General features: G+C 38.9%; 1 protein-coding gene across 1 annotated transcript; it reads left to right on the forward strand.

Moving 5' to 3' along the window:
- Positions 1–1,527: 1,527 nt before the first annotated feature.
- LAPTM4A (lysosomal protein transmembrane 4 alpha) lies at positions 1,528–19,063 on the forward strand. The gene is made up of 7 exons (XM_058551742.1): positions 1,528–1,806; positions 10,215–10,335; positions 13,501–13,577; positions 13,680–13,802; positions 16,386–16,481; positions 17,021–17,119; positions 18,445–19,063. The coding sequence occupies exons 1-7, from the start codon at positions 1,696–1,698 to the stop codon at positions 18,517–18,519; spliced, it is 702 nt and encodes a 233-aa protein (XP_058407725.1). The 5' UTR covers positions 1,528–1,695; the 3' UTR covers positions 18,520–19,063.
- The last annotated feature ends 653 nt before the right edge of the window (positions 19,064–19,716 follow it).

The raw sequence follows: 19,716 nt of genomic DNA on the forward strand, positions 1-19,716 counted from the left end.
TTATATATGAAATGATTCAAAATAAAGTGATTGGATCCATGCATAGAACATGGTAAGGGCTATGTAATTGTCTTTTTTGGGGGAGGGGTTGTTACAGTCTACTCCCTGATAAGTGGGGAAATGTCATAATTCATTATGAGCTAAATTGCTACCATCCCACTCCATCCTTCAGTGTAGCTTGGCTTAACTATGGCCTGCCATATAGTTTGGAAGTATCATCTAAACCAGGATAATTGTCCATGGACAATTCCTTCTGTGTTGCAGAAGCAAACACAGTCTCTGCTCTTCCAGAATTTACGCTTTAGTGGGAGAGATAATCAACAAAACAATATATAATCTCAGGCAGTGTTCACTGAAGCCATGCTAATGCAATAACTTTTACTCTAAATTCACTGTGGTCTCCAGCTAAGAATACAGTTGGCAGAGGGGAAGGCCTTCCTATTCCCTAAAAGGAAGTCTACTTTCCAAAGAGTTAAACTATACATATTTTTTAAAAAAGTAAAAGTCATGTCTCATACAAGTACAAAATGAACATGCGTCAAAGATTTTACTCATTAATTAATGAGGGGACCGGTAAGATGTTAAAACCGGTTTAAAGGAGAATTTAAAGTACCCGCTTATATTGTTGAATAAGAAATATGAAATGAATTTACAAACAGATGCAAAATGGCTTTTTCCCAGGAAAGGGAAGATTCAATATGAAGTTCAGTGGAGAAGAGTATGTCGCCTTGCTATCGGTTATATACAATTTAGAGCTGTACAGAGCTCCACAAAGAAGGATGGAGAGCCCCCCATCAGAATACCAGGAAGACAGTGCCAGATGGCATTATGGCTGCTTTTTCATTGAAGACACCCAGTAATCTTTTGGGTATTTTAACGTGTTTCACAATTTTTCCCTATAAGAATCATTCTATCTGTAAACACCCAGAAGTAGGCAGTTCTTCTGGTTTTTCCTCAATTCTCTTGCCTCTTAGCTGCCTTTGCCAGGGTTACACGGCATTTCCTTGCTCCCACCAAAAAGCCTTCCCAGCGAGGAAGACCCTAGAGCGGGGAACGAGCCCCGCCCCATCCCCACAGGCCCCGCCCCCGGCCAGCCCAACAATCGAGCTGCGCGCAAAGGTCACGTGAGCAGCCGCAGTCCCGTGACGCTTCCGAAGCAGTACGTGGCAGAGACGTCACTCAGAAAAGTCTTTTGTGCCGGCTTTCTGCCACCTACGTATCTAGTCTCTCCCTTCCCCATTAAGTGCCTCTTTTCTCTTGTCGCTCTAGTCTCGCGTATGGTGACCTACCAGGCTACGCCCAACACAAACTATCCTAGGCCTACGAGCCAGCGCTTGCCCTCACGGCGGAGGCGGGCATCTAGTAGCGCTGAGCCGAGTTGCACTTCTGATTGGGCGTGACGTCTTGTCAATCTTCAAGTTTTTCCAATCAGGGGCCGAGTCCACCCAGCTTTCCTCTCTTCCATTGGCCTGTGTTCGGGGAAGGTGGAGGAAAAGGGGTAGTCCGAGGTCGCGCGAGAGCGGCGCTCGGCATTCAGTGCGCAGGTGCGAAGAAGCTGGCGGGGGCCCAGGCCGGGAGTGGGCTTGAAGAGGCGTCGTTTGGTTTTGGACTCAGTGACTGAGCTATCAGGGTTCACCCGCTGGGCAGAAAGCGTTTATCAGGGGCCCAGCCAAGAAGGAGGCCCGCGATTTCCCGATGGTGTCCATGACTTTCAAGCGGAGCCGCAGCGACCGGTTCTACAGCAACCGGTGCTGCGGCTGTTGCCATGTCCGCACCGAGACCATCATCCTGGGGACCTGGTACATGGTAAGGGCGGGCGGGGCGGGAGGGTAGGGGCCCTGGGGGAATGCGCATGAGCGGGAAGTGGGGGAGCCGGGTCGGAAAGGAAGGGAGTGTTCCCTGGGAGGAGGTGGGACTGAAAACGGGGTGTTAGGTGGGGCGAGAAGGTGTAGGGGAGCTTCTGTTTAGGGTGATCTAACTTTGAGGGAGGAGACTGTCCAGGAATCGGAGTGGGGGTGGGTGGCAATGGGGAGATTGTTTGGCAGAATTCGAGGAGAAAAGCGGGGTTGGGAAAGGCAGAGGCGTTGCTGAGGTGGGGGCGGCGGACGAGAGTGCTAGTTTTTGGTGAGGATTTCTGGAAATTAACAGGTTTCAGTTGTTTTCGTACTTCCGTGATCTGAAAAGCTCCCCCCTCCCCAGTGGTCCCTGGAATTTTTTTCCTTAACGAAACATTTGGGAGCGGACCTTGATAAATGCAGCCTGATTTCGACATTATGTCTTGTTTCAAGGGAAAGCGAAAGATCCAGTTGTAAACGGTTGTCTGTGGCTCCTGGACCTTATTTGTTACAGTGTGTTTGTGATGTAGGCAGAAAGGCCTCTGTTGTGAGATTCTCTTAAAGGCGAGACCTTTTGCTTGGATTTACACGCGATCTGCTTTTTCTTGGTGCAACTCGTCCCTGCCCATTAGACACTTTTCTCATCAGACTCGTTGCGTTTTTTAAGAGACCTTTATTGAGAGCCTACTCTCTTTTGCCCACATATGCTAGCATTTCCTGAATTCCAAGATCTGTGTGTTTCTGTCATAACCAAGTTGACAATGTTATTAATTGGTGGTTCACTAGTAATGCTTTTGTGATTTCTTACCACTATCTCCGATATCCGTACACATTGAAGCTCACTTGTCTGTGACTTCTCAGTATGATTCTGTTTAGGTAGTTTTAGGTTATGATGACTTCACAGAAGCTTTGACAAACTTCTCATATTGTGGACTTGGCCACTTTCGCTAATGACTTGGTGATTTTTTTTTTTTTTGAGTGTGGGAGGTTGTGGCATTTGTGATAGCACACAATTTCTAATAACTTTTGTGAACTGCAAAAAAGGGAAGAGCTTTATCACAGACATTCTTTCTGCCTTTGTCTGTTCTCATTACTTCCCTACCCAGTGCCTTGAAATCATTACCATTTGGACAAACACCAGATGAGAATCTTGTTCAGTTAGGCAGATGCTGTTTGATGGCCCACCCCCAGGGAACTGCCTGACCTCCACATTATTCCTGACTGCCCTGTTCTTTCCAGTCGTGCTTCATTGATGTACCTTAAAAACAACAACAAAGTTTGAATGTATAGGCTTATTTGCCTGTTCCTAAGTTTATTTTAGTATTTCCTGTAGTTCTGTATTCAGAAACATCATCTTATTGGTATAATTATATCACATTTTTATGCAGAGACTCCCTCTTGTTCTATATTTTAACAGATTCGTAATACTGGACATTAATCAGTTAATGGCAATAGCAGCATTTGTATTTCCAACTTCCTTTTGTTTCTTCTCCATTGTGCTAAGGGTCTGGGTCTTCAGTTTTCTTTTGTTCATCCTTAGCTCTGCCTTCCATTCCCCTAAATGAATTAATTCAAATCTTTAGGGTCCTCAAACCTCTTACTCAACCCTGCCTCCCTCATCTCTAGAAGATGACCTTCCCTCCTTAACTGAGAGTGAATCCAGCAGCCTGGGACTCTTGCCTGAAAACTTAATCTTCCTTTTTCTTTTTCTCAGATCCTTCCCTCCATTCACAGAACAAAGGATTTCTAGCTTCTCCTCAGAAAGAAAATAAGCACCATCCCGATTTCAACCATCTGACTGTAATTGGCTGTATTTCTTTCCAGTCTTTCCTAGGCAGATTTTTCTTGATGCTATGGGCTCAGCTCATAAAAATGAAAGGATAGCAGGGAAAAGTGGGAGTTATAAACAGTGAAACTCAAAATGCAGAGAGAAAAACTTGAATAAGGGCATTTATTCTCCCAAAATAGGAGGTGAAGTGTTTACACCTGTTCCCCACTGGAAGCACTTGATGTGAAGACATTCCATATATCTCCTTTTTTCCATGCTTTAGTTTCACAATTTTAAGAAGATGCCATACCTGTTCTTACTTTGCATGGACTTTTCTGGTTAGTAGAATGTTTTAAGCTGCTTAAATCAATTAATCTGTCTTAAGAGATTTGTTGATCATTTACAATGTAAAAGGCTGTGGTGGACATACACAAAGAGTAAATCACAGGGACCGTGTGTCTTTCATCTTTTGTATTACTCTTACCTGCCACATAGAGGCTCCTAAACGTTTCTTGTCTTGAACATGGCATCTGTCCTTAAGATATTTATGGTATTACAAAGAACTTTGGATCACAGATAGAAAAATGAAACTTATGGTACAGTATCAAGGGAGAAGGAGATCATGATCAGTAATATCAAATTCAAATCAGGTTAAGGACTGGAAAACGCTATTGGTTTTGTTGATCACAGTATTGCTGGTGACTTTCAAAAGTGTGGCTTCAGTACCATAGCGATATAAAGACACGATTTGTGCCTAGTTGGGGAGACATGTAACGTTTAGAAAACAAGACCACCTAGACAAAAGTGTAGTATGGTATCTCTAAACAAAGAGGACTTGTCCAAACAGTGCATTTTCTTGCCAGAAGCTTCTTTACTAAAATAGAGAAATAATGTGGGAGTGAGTGAGGTAGAATGTCACTTCCCTGTCCACCTACCTTGTCAGGATGCTCTCTTCCTCTATTCCAGGTGGGAGAATATGTATGATTATCTTTAGATTGCCTTTGTGCGGTTTGAAACCTGGCGGTGCAGCCCTCCCTGATGCTGGGCCCAGACATTGTATCAGTGACTTTGTATCTGATACAGTATCATTGCTTTCTAGCAACTGCTGCTACTGGTCTAGTGTTAAGGCAATTGCAACACTGTATACTGAAGTATTATTGTATGGTATTAAATAGTACAGTAGGACATAGAGAAGCCAGAGCCGGTTGTTATGTGCGCCCGCCCTGAAGTGTCAGCCTTGAGCATTTTAGATTTGAAAGAAACATGCCTGGCTTAATACCTGGTTAAGTAATATTAAATTTCAGAATGAGCTCCAGTTTAAAATGTGGCTTTCCTGTAATTGTTCTCTCTATCATTTATTAAAGAATTTGAAGTCAGATGATTTTAAACAACAGTTTCCTAGGTGCCGTAAGTTCGAATGTTTATTAAATGATTGAAAATGGGCTTAAAAGTCTGTGGTAGGGGGTCTCCTCCTTCATGGTTAATGGTGTATTGAAAGAGTACATTTTGAGCATTTCTTACAATTTTAGGTCTTGGAAAGATTTAATATATGGCTAATTTTTCATGAGTGTCTTAATGATAAACTTAAGTTAGGTAGCTGGGGGAGAAGTGAAGACAGGTTTCCTCAAGCTGTACCCTTTCCAGCCCTCACCTAACTCTTTTAAATAAATATAGCTGGTTTATGTTTCAAAGTTAGGTTAGTGTCTTTCCTCAGACACATTGTTTTGTTCCTCAATGCCTTTGCATATGCTTCCTTCTCCTAGAAATGTTCTTCTTGCCCCAAGTCACTTTCTTAAAACTTTGTTAAGGAAAATCTCAAATACACAAAAATAATGAACTAGTATAAAAATCTCCCGTTCACTTATCACCCAGCTTCAATCGTTAACAGCATTTTGCCAATTCCAGTTAATTTTTTAATGGTTAGCTCAGATGTGTTCCTGGTGAAGCTTTCCTTGCTTCCCAGCCAGAGGAGATCTGATTTCCTCACTATATCTAGAAAGTTTCTGCATACCTTTTGTACGTACTTATTAAATGGTACTAATTACACGTTGGTGTGATTATTTTTTTCTTATTTTTCTCCCCCTACAACAAGATGTCCTCCTTGAGGGAGGAAGGTGATATGTCTTGCTCTATGAAATGTGTGTAGTAGCTAACTTATTAATTAGAACATTTGAAGTGTTCATTAGACATTTGTTAAATGAATTGTCTCCTCCAAAAAATGATGGGAATAACTCCTTTGAAACTGCATATAATGGTAAACAACAACAAAAAACATATGGATAGTATATAAAATAATGTATATTTAACAAAATTTTTAAAGGTAGTCAGTTTTGATCTTTGTCTGATGATAATTCTTGGCTGACTTGGTGTTGTAGGCTGGCTCCCTGCGGATGCTCTCCCTCTCTGCCTGTGAGGCCCTTATCAGGATGCTCTGCAGCAGGCACATTGTTTTAATTATAGTCTCAGCACGTACTGGGTTGTGGCAAAATATGCTGTGGGAAGACTAAAGAATACTGATTTAAAACAAAAAAACCAGTCATCAAAGAATCTTCTGGGATGGGTGTGGCAATGAAATGAGAAAGCAAACGAGAATTACTGTCCTGAGGCTGAGTGCTTCCATGGATCTGATACTGTTGTTTGTAACAAGTGAAATCTAACACATCTGGGTTTGTTGTTGTTTGTTTCCTTATATAAGGTGTGCAAAGGCTTATGAAAATAAAGCAAACTGTATTGTTTGCCCTACTACATCTACAGTGCCTCTCCCACATTGAGTGGTGTGTTGATTACCTGTGCTGTTAGCGTATTTACTGCCTTCTATACTTCTCCATATTGCTAAGTTTAGAAGTTAATCATGATTTTAATTACATTTTTGTTAATTTTCTTTCCTGAATGCAGTAAAAGGGAAAAATGAATCAGGAATAAATATTCTGGAATTGTTTGTACATAGTTGCTATTTTTCAGAGGAATTTTTTATAGTAAGACTATAGAGTTAATTTTATGTATTTTGAAAAATGTTACCTGGAACTTAGTAGAAATATAAACTGTAATCGAAAGTAAATAGCCCGGGACCTGTATTTGAGCACAGTATAGGTGCTTAGTGGTGAATCTTTTAAGATCACAAGGATGGGTTTTCCAGCTTAATATTTTAAAATGTAAATTAGGGTTCTAATGAAATATAATTAGTTCAATGAAGATTTGAAAAATTGTTTGAGCTTTTAATAAGTTGCATTAAAATTCAAATCAAAACTACAATGAGATATCACTTCACGCTTGTCAGAATGGCTATAATTAACAAGACAGGAAACGGCGTGTGTTGGGGAGGATGTGGAGAGAAGGGAACTCTCATACACTGCTGGTGGGAGTGCAAACTGGTGCAGCCACTGTGGAAAACAGTATGGAGATTCCTCAAAAAAGCAAGGATGGAACTACCATATGATCCAGCTATTCCACTGTTGGGTATTTATCCAAAGAACTTGAAAACACCAATTTGCAAAGGTACATGCACCCCTGTGTTCATTGCAGCGTTATTCACAATGGCCAAGGCTTGGAGGCAACCTAAGTGCCCATCAAGGGACGAATGGATAAAGAAGATGTGGTATATATACACAATGGAATACTACTCAGCCATAAGAAACGATGAAATCCAGCCATTTGTGACAACGTGGATGGACATTGAGGGTATAATGCAAAGTGAAATAAGTCAGAGGGAGAAGGTCAAATACCGTATGATTTCCTTCATTAAGTAGTAGATAATAACAACAATGGACAAACACATAGGGACAGAGATTGGATTGGTGGTTGCCGGGGGGGGGGGGGGGGGGGGGGGAGGAGGGTGAAGGGGATGATTCGGTACATGTGTGTGGTGATGGGTTGTAATTAGTATTTTGGTGGTGAACATGATGTAATCTATGCAGAAATGAAAGTACAATGATGTACACCTGAAATTTTCACAATGTTATAAACCAATGTTACTGCAATAAACAAAAAATTAAAAAAAAATTCATTTTACCATTTCTTGGTCCTTTTGATTAGACCTAGGATTTATTTTGTTTAATATTCAGGGGTGTGACTCACAATGAATTGAAATTTGGAGTGTCACTAATGCTAGAAGATGATGATAGTGGATGAATCTGTGACTTATCCATGGAAGAAAAGAAAAGAGATTTTTATAAATCCTCCGTGTGATAAAAATATTTAAGAAGGGAAAATTAAATTCCTAAATATTTTTGGTGTGTCATTTCCTTCATGTGGTAATTGTTTGCGTCTTTTTCTTGACATGAGAATGTGTTTCTGTACTGTGCAGAGCTTTTATGACTGTATTGTGTTTAGCAAAGAAGAGCTTGCTGAGTTGATTTCAAATTGATTTCCTTACACAGAGTATATAATGTTTCCGGAGATATATCTGATTCTTCAATAATTAATTCACCTAATCATATACACTCAGACACCACATACACTGGTCAAAACCGACTACAATAAAAATGGGGGATAAAGAAAGCCCTCAAATGGGGAACCACCTTGCACATATGATTGTCCCTTATAAGAGGTTTCAGGAGTTGAAGGATTCGCCATTAAACACCTATCCTGCGCTCAAATGCTTGCCTCTGAGCAGTGCAAGGAAAAAGGCATGTTACTGAACATATTTATTTGGAGAGTAAAGTATAAACATTTTATTGCCTTAGATAATGGTTTCTTTTGGAAAGACCTCAAAACAGGAGTTGCTTAGGAATGGTTATAAGTAACCATGTAGTACTAAGAAGCAGGGTGTCTTCAGAACCAGGTCTGTATCCTAGCTCTGTTCTCCATCAGCCCAGTGAACTTAACACAAATTATTGTGCTTTGCTGAACCTTTCCCCATCTGCAAATGGGCTTTAGTAATATTTAGTTCACAAGGTTGTTGTGAGGAATAAGTGAAGTAATATATGTAAATATACTTAGTTTGTGGTATATCCTCAGAAATATGAGTGGATTCTGAATTTGATATTGTGACCTCGTTTAGATCACCTAACCTTATCTTATTTAAAGATAAAACTTGGGCTGCTCTCTTGGAGAATGTGAAATGCCTTCAGCTGATAAACTATGTTAGATACATATCATTCAGGGTGGACAGGAAAGAGCTACATAATAGAGTTTGTTTAAAATACTGTTGATAAGGCTCGAATATCCCTTGAAAGTATGAAATGTTCAGATTTTCTCAAAGGGAAGGAGAACAGATTCTGTGAACTTCAGATGGGGAAGCCTAACTCCAGTCCTAGGTGAGATTTCTATATTGAATCGTGAACAGGACTGTTTTGAGCACTTAAAGGAAGTGGTGCCTCCTAGGATACTGCAGGGAATCACTACGCCTAGAGGCATAAATAGTTTCCTTTTTAAATGGAATTACAACTCTGGTAGAGTAGGAAAATACACCAGCTGTTATGGTGAGATTTCAGCAAGATGTTTGACAAAGTCTCAAGGTGTTCTTCTGGACCAGATAAAGAATTTTATTCAAAGATGGCTGATGAACGAGAAGAGGACAGCCTCTGGCAGCTTTGTACTCAGCCCTGTTCTTTTGCTAGGGACATAGATGAAGATACTGATTACATGCTGATCATATTTTCAAATGCAGGAAGCTGGGAGAGATAGTAAATCTGTAGGGTGTCAGAATCTCAATGGAGAAAATCTTGATAGACAAGAATGTAATAAGATGAAATGCAGTTCCAAATGTATTAGGGCTTATGCTTGGGCCTCTGGATCCAGCGGTACAGGTACAGGTGGTAGCTTAGCAGGATCAAGTGTGAAGAAGAATTAGGGTTTTAGGGAGTTACTCTCGTGTGACATTCTAAAAATGTATGAAGCCAGTGTGATTTCAGGCTGCATTAATTGAAATTTGTTAGCTAGGATGTGGGGACTGAGATCCCGGTGTGTTCTGACCAGGCTTATCTTATCTCGTTTTAATAGTGTTGTACAAACTGGAGCATGTGTATAGAGGAGAGTGAAGTGGAAATAGTGAGGTAGCTGGAAAATGTGCTAGTTAGAGAAATGGTGTAAGTACTTGAATGTTTATTCTAGAAAAGACAATATTTGGAGGCACATGTCAGCTGCCCTTAGTTGTTAGACGAGCACTTATCCGGAAGGGGGGCAGATTATCTCAAAGATAGAGTTAAGACAGTAGGTGAAAGTGAAGTTACGTAATCAAAATCTTGGAAAATCTTTTAAGCATTTGAGTCCAGCTCAAGAGGAAATTAGTTCTCTGTCACTGGATAGGAGATACTGTGGAGGGGTTTCAGGCTTATCTGATGGGTATTATGTGTATCTAATGGATAAGTATATCGGATAAACTGTAGCTTCTTCAAACCCAGAAAGTCTGAGATTGGTATATGAATGAATATATGACTCTGAACATGAAAAATTTGTAATGATCCTTTATTTTTGATTGTTGTGCCTTTTTATTCTGTTTTATTGATATTATACAGGAGCTATCAAATATCTTTTCTCTGAAATGATTAGTATTAAGTTTGTGCTTTAACTTTATGAAGTATTTATTTTAAATTATGGGAAGTCATCTAAAGATTGTGCTGAAGATTGCTTTCTGATTAATAGTATAATTGATAAAATGTTATCTTTCACAGGTGGTAAACCTATTGATGGCAATTTTGCTGACTGTGGAGGTAACTCATCCAAACTCAATGTCAGCTGTCAACATTCAGTATGAAGTCATTGGTAATTATTACTCGTCTGAGAGAATGGCTGGTATGTTTTTAGTTGAAAATATCTCCTGCTAATTAAACACACACACACACACACACACACACACTTGTTATTTAGAGGAGAACTGATTGAATTATGTTTAAGTTATTCTACTTGCTGAGGCATAAAAGTGTTTTTGTAGGTTTTTCAAAGATATTCAGTAAGAATTATAATTGAGTATTTCTAGCTGGAAAATGTAATGGACTACTAGAAGATTTTTGAGAAATATGTACCTTGACTCCTGTTGGGTACTATGGAGATGAGAGAGAAAGAAGGAATTTCAAAAAGGCTGTGAGCCTTTGAGGGTCAGCTGACACATGTAGTAGAGGATGGGAGCAATATTTCTCCATTGCTCATGGAGAAATATACTTATAGTAAAATATATGAATGTTTGAATATTTGGTGATATCTTTTGCTCAGGGTCACAATTCTAAATATATTTCTGTTGTTTAGATGAAGAAAGACTTGACATTGGAGTTAAAAATAGAATAACCCTAGGACATTCACGGAAATTACCTTTTTAATAAGCCTATTTATTCCCCAGTAGCAGTATTTTCATTATTTATCTTTCTCTGAAATTCAGGTGCAGAAAAATTCTAGTTACAATTTTATATTACTATAAATTATGTTAGAAATTTAGTATTTGAATAGAAAATTATACTTCAGACTTTTCAGTGCAAGCAATTTCTGAATGTTGATTTTTTAAAAATTTCACTTTACAAAAATGTTCCCAGTTCACATGTATATGTTTGTTTATAATATTATGGGATCTTAATTATCATGTTTTTAGGTTTCTTAGCTTTTATTATAAAGTTCTGAGCTTCATTACGTTTATGACCTTCTCTGATCCATTTATGAAGTTGTATGTTTTAAAGATTTGTTAATTCAAATGATTCATTATCTACAGGGCTGACTTCTCTTTCTAAGGTAGAGTTTTGTGGCTATCCATCATACATTGTAGTATGCAGACACTAACGTTGTTCACACTATGTTTTTTAAAGTGCTTTTTTTAAAAAAATTAGTCTCCTGATTGTCTTTTCAGATATAGTATAATCCTTTCATTTTATTGTCAAATGTGATAGAAGAATTACCAACAACATATTAGAAACATCCTTTCTGCCATTTGCTTTTTTTCTGAGTAGTCTGTTTTTATTTAAAAACCAAAATAGAACAATAAAAAGAATTTAGCTTCTGGTGGCTGTTTTTGGTATTTACAAGATTTTACTTTAGGCTGTAAAATTTTGCTAACTGCTGATGTCAGCATTTTCCCTAGTATATGTTTCTCTTAAAATCGAGGTGTAGAGAAAGATTTATGGTGATTGAGATTCTTGTAGTCTGTACAGCTGGCTGTCTTGGCTAGAGCTGCAGGTATGAAGTCATGCATTTATTGTATGTTGCGTGAGTATTGTGACTCCTGTAGAGAGAATCAGATATATTGTCATATTTTTGTTGATTATAATTCTACCAAAGCCCTTATTCTTGAGAGAATATAAAAGTACATAGTTCTTGGTCGTGTGGTAGTTTGTGTTTGGAAGCTGAAATTTGACTTTCCCTCAGACCCAGTGTCATAATGGCAAGTTAACTTCTGATCATTGGCCTGATGACAGGTTTTAAATAATGAGGTTTATGATTGCTCATTTTTAATCAGCTAAACAGGATATGACACTCCGTATATATGAAATACTGAAGCATATGCAAGCTGTTTTTCAAATATGAATTTAACCTTATTTATATTCACCGTGGGAATGGGTAAACACTTGGGGGCCTCATAGAGGAGGTTCCTGAATGTGCTGGGGTGGAAACCTGAGCTTCCTATCTGGCATCTAACCCTCGTGTTTTGTTGGCTTTGTTGATTCCCAAATACTGGAGTGTCTCCTGTTCAGGTATTGTATGTACTGTCCACCCCTACCCCATTTCTCCCCTGTTGTGCTGTTTGTTGCTCCAGGGGAAGACCTTGAACTTCACTTTATTATTTCAATATTTGAAGAAATCAAAACGTGTGTGGTCTTCCATGACATATTCTTGAAAACTGATTGTTTGAATTATAAATTTTGCTTTCAAGTTTGGCAGTGCCTATCTTGTTTAATTTTGTATTTTGTTTATATCTGAATTCTTCCTCTAAGTGCCATTTTGCATGCTGCAGCAGGAAGGTCCTTTAAATTCTTAATATTAGCTATCCTGTATCGTCTAGGAAAATTTAAAGAGGGCTATTCTTAGTTTAGTGCCAAATATTAATGATGTTTATCCTGCCAAGTGACAAGATGATACATAACATTTATCCAATAGTGTGAATATTCAGCAGTTATGTGAATCATTCATCATTATTCGTGCCCTTTGGGTTCTTAATGTCTATCCAGAGTCACAGAATCAGCTGTAGATTTGTGCTAAGAAATTCAACAAGTCAAGTGTGGTTTTGCATTGTTTGAGATTACTTGGGTGTTCTGTGAGAAAATTAGTGAACATGGATTGATGTAGAGAAAAGGAACAACCTAAGACAGAGTTGAGGAACAAAGAAGAAAATAGACCCCAGTATAGCAGAGAAGCCAAGGTGAAGGACTGCAGAGCACTGAGTTTGGGTGTTGGGATGGGGGAGAGGGGATTAATGGAGAACCTTGAATTTCAGATTATGTATTTTATCTAAGGCAGGAGGAGGCATGTGTGCCATTCTGTGGTGTAAAACATCTGTCTTTTAAGCAGATACCAGCTTTTTCCTCCAGTTGAATCCTGCTCATCTCATAAGACCCGACTTGTGTCATTTCTTTTGTATTTTTTTCCTGATTTTCCAGGCAAAGCTAATTGTTTGCTTCCGTTGTAGCACTTGCCACGTTGGGTTATAATTATCTGTTTGCATATCTTCAGACTCGGAGACTGGGCAGAGATCATTCTCTCTCGCAGAGAACCTGGTTCACGTGCCATCCTAAATACGTGTCAGTGAGTTGTAGCAATTTAGCAAACAAAGAAAACAGAGGTGTGACTTTTTCATGCTTCATTACTTAATACTGAGGCAGGTTTTTTTTTTAACCCTTTTGACCTTAGATCTTTTCATAGCCAATCTTGAAAATATTTAGACATTTTAAAGCTAGCTTTAAAACATTATTTTGTCATGAAGAGTTGTGTTCTTTTTGTTATGTAAGTAGCTTAATTAGATTTTTGTTTTTGTTTTCTTAGATAATGCCTGTGTTCTTTTTGCCGTCTCTGTTCTTATGTTTATAATAAGTTCAATGCTGGTATATGGAGCGATTTCTGTGAGTATCCTGTGTTTTCAACTTTTAGAGCTTGACCTTTACTGAGTGGTACTTATTAATTTCATGTATGTGATGTGATGTTGTGGTTGTATTGTTTTTCAGTATCAAGTGGGTTGGCTGATCCCATTCTTCTGTTACCGGCTTTTTGACTTTGTTCTCAGTTGCCTGGTTGCTATCAGTTCTCTCACTTATTTGCCAAGAATCAAAGAATATCTGGATCAATTAGTAAGTGTGTATGCTAATTAAACTTTTTTTTTTTTTCATTTTAAGTAAAATATTTAAATAGAAATTCTGAGTCAGCTTTGGTGCAATTTTTATTTTAACCTACCCTGTTTATTTTTTAAAGTGTTTTAATATAATTACTATTACTCCTCTTAACTACCATGTTAAAACCAGTAAGATGAAGGTAGAATATCTTCTTACCGTACCTTGGATAATCCAATACTAAAAGTCCCTAAAGATGGATATCTTAGAACTTTAGGAGTAGTTCAGCTTTTGTTTTGAATATACTAAAAGTATAATAATTTGACTGTAGCTGGCACTTATTGAAGTATTAGCTTTTTGTCTTTGTAGGCATCTGTAGCAAATATTTGAGTGTTTGCTGTATCCTGCAGTCTATTCTAGGCGAACCATTGGTGAATGGTGTAGATGTAAACATAACTTTCGTCTCTTCAAGGAGCAAACTGTGTATTTGGGGAGTCAAGATATGAAGACATTATCGTAATAATGAACTAGAGCTGTCACACGACAGCGGTAAATGAGGAGCTTAGACTAACGCCCAATGATGGAGGGGCAGGGAATACTCTGGGCTGAAGTAAGGTCTGGAAGGAAGTATGGGGTCCAGATAAATGAAACTTCATTTTAAAAATGCTGTTTTTTAGGGCTTTTCTCCCTGCTTCCAGATTTCCTGCCTAGTCCATTTTGCATACTACCAAATTTATCGTTCATTCAAAAAACATTTGTTGATTGCTTCTTATTTGCAAGGCACTCTTGTAGGTCCTAGAGATACAGCAGTAGAACTTAACTTCCTAGTGAAGGAATTGTAAAATTGACAATTATTGAATTAAAATTGTGATAAAAGCTGTAAAGGAAAAGTGGAGGCTGCTGTGTGAGTAGGTATCACACAGGTATCAGACCTGGGCTGGGAAGCGAGATTGGAATTGCACTCAAGAGTCTGATTAGGAATTAAGATGGGAAAGTACAGAAGAACATCTTCCAGGTAAGAGGACACCTTGAGGCAGAAAGGAACGTGGTATGGTCAGGGGATGAAAAGATGCCCGTGGTGGCTCACACACAGTGTAAGGGAGGGGCAGCAGCATGTGCTGAGGCTGGAGAGAAGTGATCGGGGCCAGGGCCTGCTGGCCTGGTCAGCTGTGGTCAGAGGCTTCCTAAGCATAGTTCTCTCTGATCATGTCATCTCTGGCTGAAAAATTGCAAGCCTTCTGAATAAAATCTATAGCATTCCCATGTGAGCTGGTCCCATTCAATTTTTGTCCTTTTATTTATTTATAGATGAAGGCTTAAAGAACAGTTTTATCCCAAGGAGACACTTAGCTAGGGTTTGGAGTTAGTATATGGATTATTTTTTCGTTTTCTTTCTTTCTTTCTTTTTTTTTTTTGAGATTTCTGTGTGCTGCTCTTTTATGAAAATGTGAAATTATTTGGGCATTTGTGTTGACATTTCCATTAAAACTGGATATAAGTTTTGAAAAATTAAATGAGCTTTATAAAAGAACATCAAAATGAATTTATTACGGTTCCTTTTACGGACCCCAGTGGTTTCTTCCCTCGGTTTTATTCATTTGATCTCTCAGACTGGAAGATATTTCTCTTTTGGCCAGCTTGTAAATCCTAAATTACCCTTTGGAATGCCCTTCTCTCTGAACCTAGCTCATTGCCTTGCACACAGTAAATGCTAAATAAATATCTGAATACATAGCTGATCCTTCTCAGTAGAACATAGTATGTCTGCAGTAAAGCATATAATCTTGCCTGGCTTTATAACCAGAGCATGCCTTTGTTTTGCCCCTTTCTGATGAGCCTTGAGACTGACAAATGGCTTTTAGAAAAATTAGTTTCCCTAAATAGGACTAAATGGCCCAGGGAACTTAGGTAAATCTCAGCACCTCCTGCCTTATTGACTCAGTGACCCAGGGACAAATCTGGGGTCCTGTACTTTCCAAAGGCCAGAAAGATGTAAAATAGTGAAAATTAAAGAGCAAATGAGCTCAATTTGGACTCTAGGAGTGTTCTGGGTATTCAAACAAATGTATTTTAAGTGATCAATAGCATGCATTAGTGATAATAAGGCTTAAAAGCACTTTGAGTTAAATTCTGTTTATAAGTTTTTGTTAGAATATTAGTTCTGACTTTGGTGCCTTTTGTTTATATTCTTAGATGCTTGCCAGGTTATCACAAAGTGCAAGGGCCATGGCTGAGTTATAAGTGTGTGTGTGTGTTTAATTAATAAATTTTATTTTTAGAGCAGTTTTGGGTTCACAGCAAAATTGAATGGAAAGTACAGCGAGTTCCTGTATACCCGCCGTCCCCACACGCGCACAGCCTCCCCCACTATCCACATCCCAAACCACAGTGGTACATTTGTTACGACTGATGAACCTGCATTGACACATTATTATCACCCAAAGTCCAGAGTTGACGTTAGTGTTCACTTTTGGTGTTGTACATTCTATAGATTTGGATAAGTGTATAATGACATGTATCCGTCATTGTAGTATCATACAGAATAGTTTCACTAAAGCTCCTCTCTGCTCTGCCTGTTCATCCCTCCCTTGTTGTTTTTTACAGCCTGATTTTCCCTATAAAGATGACCTCCTGGCATTGGACTCCAGCAGCCTCCTGTTCATTGTTCTTACCTTCTTTGCCTTATTCATCATTTTTAAGGTGAGTTGCTGACTAAATATTTGGGGGGCCAATTAGACTGTGACGCTGTCCATCTAAACCTTTTTGTTGTGCTATCTCCTTACAGTTCACAGGAAGTGACAGTGTTTATTCTGACACAGTAGTAGAGGTAGTTTCTAGGGAATATCTTCCCTCTCGTTTCTAGAGAGTGGTTGGAAATGCCAGGATCCTTCCCAAGTGTAAGGAACATCATTATGTTTTTGGAAGTGGTTCATGATATGAATTGAAACTCTATTAAAATTCCTAAGGTTCAGAAACAGAATTTCTTCTACAGCATGATGGTTATCAGATGTGAATTGAAACCCCAACTATGATTTCTCTATAAAATGATGGTAATAAAACTTGTGACATTTAAATGAGAGTAGATAGGGAAAGGGCCTGGCCTGTGCTAGGTCTAAATGGATGTCAGTTCCCTTCTCCATAGAGAAAATGTGGGGGAAGGCATTATAAGTCACCTTAATTTTAGAGCAGGTAGTCTGTTAAGTTTCTAGCATATGTAAATTTAATCTGTATTCTTTTAGGCTTATCTAATCAACTGTGTTTGGAATTGCTATAAATACATCAACAACAGAAACATGCCAGAGATTGCTGTGTACCCTGCCTTTGAAGCACCTCCACAGGTGAATGACCTTTTAATATATTAAAACTTCACCAGCCATTGCTGATGATTCTCAAGAACCTGTATCTTGCCTTTCTCTTCAATGCCATAACTATGGCTTAGGGCATGAATAGCTTAAATCCACAAGATTCGGCATTTCCCGGTTGGAATCTTGGGTACCTGGGTGAGAGGCACCCTGCACTGCTCATCTCATTCAGTTTGGCTATTAGATTTGATTCATAAGTAGTCTCCAAGAGTGTTGCATTTTGCGGGGGAGGTCAGACGGGAAACAGCAGTGTGAGCCATGCCAGACCCGTGGCTTCTGGAATTTTTAAGGATGGGGTACCATCAGTTGAAGCTAGTGTTGCTTTAAAAAAACATCCATATGATCCAAAGGGGCAGCTGGTTTTTCTGTAGGGGGAGGAGTGCAGTGCTTTCCATGAGTCTTTTGGGGAGGCGTACCTCTCAGGCCCTCGAATTGCTGCTCTACTGTCTTCCCAGGTTTTCAACATGTAGAATATTATGGCCCATGTAAGGCCAGCCTGTCACACTTGGAGTCACATAGGTTAGAATGCGACTCCTACATAGATGTGCCCTTTACCCTAGAGGACATGATTTAAGTACCTGATCCTTTGACTACAGATTCTTTTTTTTTTTTTTAAAGCAATGCATATTTATTTAAAAAAAAATTTTTCTTTTGATTTATTTATTTTTCCCCTAAAGCCCAAGTAGATAGTTGTATGTCATAGTTGCACATCCTTCTAGTTGCTGTATGTGGGACACGGCCTCAGCATGGCCAGAGAAGCGGTGCGTCGGTGCACGCCCGGGATCCGAACCCGGGCCGCCAGCAGCGGAGTGCGCACACTTAACCGCTAAGCCACGGGGCCAGCCCATGACTACAGATTCTGATGAAATTTAGGATCCAGCGTCTTATAGGAGGCTTCCTTTAGCCTGGTTCACTGGGACCCTTAACCTAGATCTTCAGCCCCTGAGGTGTAGTTGGCACTGGTACTTTATCAGTCACAGTGGAGCAGGGGGAGAGCAGTGGCACATACTTCCTGTCAAGGCATCCTGGTACCCTCAGGGTTAGTTCAGAAGCAAACTTCTGCCTGTTCGCTGGCCAGCCCTCCCTCCCTAGCAATCTGGGATCAGACATCTCACCTGCCTGTGAAGTTCCAGGTTACTAGTCATCTCTCCTCTCAGGAACCGCTTAGCTACTGGTTTCTTCAGCTCTTCTCTATGGGTTTATATACCCCTGTTTTTACGACATAAAATCTGAAAGCTTAATTATTCTGGGTAGAATTTTAAAGGAGAATTAAGTCCAATATAATTTTTTTCTTTCTTCAGTATGTTTTGCCAACCTATGAAATGGCAGTGAAGATGCCTGAGAAAGAACCACCGCCTCCTTACATACCTGCCTGAAGAAATTCTGCCTTTGTCAATAAACCCTATACCAGCTTTTTGTCTTGTTTATTTTACAGAATGCTGCAATACAGGGCTCTTCAAACTTGTTTGATAGAAAATACATTTTCCTTTGTTTAAGCATTTATTATCAAACACTAACAAGCTTTTTGGACATCTATTAAAAGTCAGTTTTTTTTGTTAAGTCTATTAAATTTTAGTAGTTTTTAAAGACAATCTAGGTTAAGGAAGAGCAAAGTGCCATTGTTTTGCCTTTAACTGGGGGGTGGGAAGGGGGTGTTCTCTACACATTTTCTTTTTTAACTTTGCACTTTCCTTATGTAATAGTTTGCATTTTGGTTATTTGTTGCCCTGGATACTTTCAGGAAGAATGAATTAGATATTCAGGGTGAGTGAGTTGGGTGTAAGATCTGCAATTTTCAGCTATGAAAACAGGAAAAATATATAACCTTTTAACTTGACTGTGGAAGATGATGGTTGCATGTTTCTAATTTGTTTGTTTCCGTCTTTGTGATAAGATGCTTTAATAAATCTCCTAAGTATTTACTGTTGTCATTTTTAAAAAATCTGTTACCTTTTTTTTTTGTAGATAGAAGCTAATGTTTTCCATTACAGTAAATTCAGACTGCCAGGGTTTTTTGGTCCTTCAAGAATGCCACACTAGACTTTTAATTAGAAAGCATTTGTTTAATCCAGTAACTCAGAAGTATTATTTAAAGTTATGGTGAAGATATTAGTTGAATCACAGGCTAGAAATGAATATTGACGGTTTGATAGAAAAATTGTATGATTAGCAAGCTATGTTTTTATGTTTAGATCATCTAGTTAGGTAATGAGTTCGGCAAGAACAATTCAGGTTAAAATATATCAGTTGACCTCCAGAGGGGAACCAAAGAGAAGGCAGAAGCAAACTGCAGCTTATAGATCCCACAACAAAAATTTTCTTCTGCAAGTGTTCCACCTTGCCTCTTGCTAAGAATGCAGCAGTGGTGGCATTATACACATCTACCATATAGACGCTTGAATATATTTTACACATTTTTTAAAAGGAGAACAGAATTGTTTGGCTGCAATCTCACTTTTAGGAACACCTACTACCACAATCAAAATAAAGAGTGAACTATGAGAAGAGCGTAATGGTATGTGGGCGCATACTTGGTTTTCGGTAGTGGCAGATGGTTTACTGAGAACTTTATG

Source organism: Diceros bicornis, chromosome 12 (genome assembly GCF_020826845.1).
Source record: "Diceros bicornis minor isolate mBicDic1 chromosome 12, mDicBic1.mat.cur, whole genome shotgun sequence".
Lineage (NCBI taxonomy): Eukaryota > Metazoa > Chordata > Mammalia > Perissodactyla > Rhinocerotidae > Diceros > Diceros bicornis.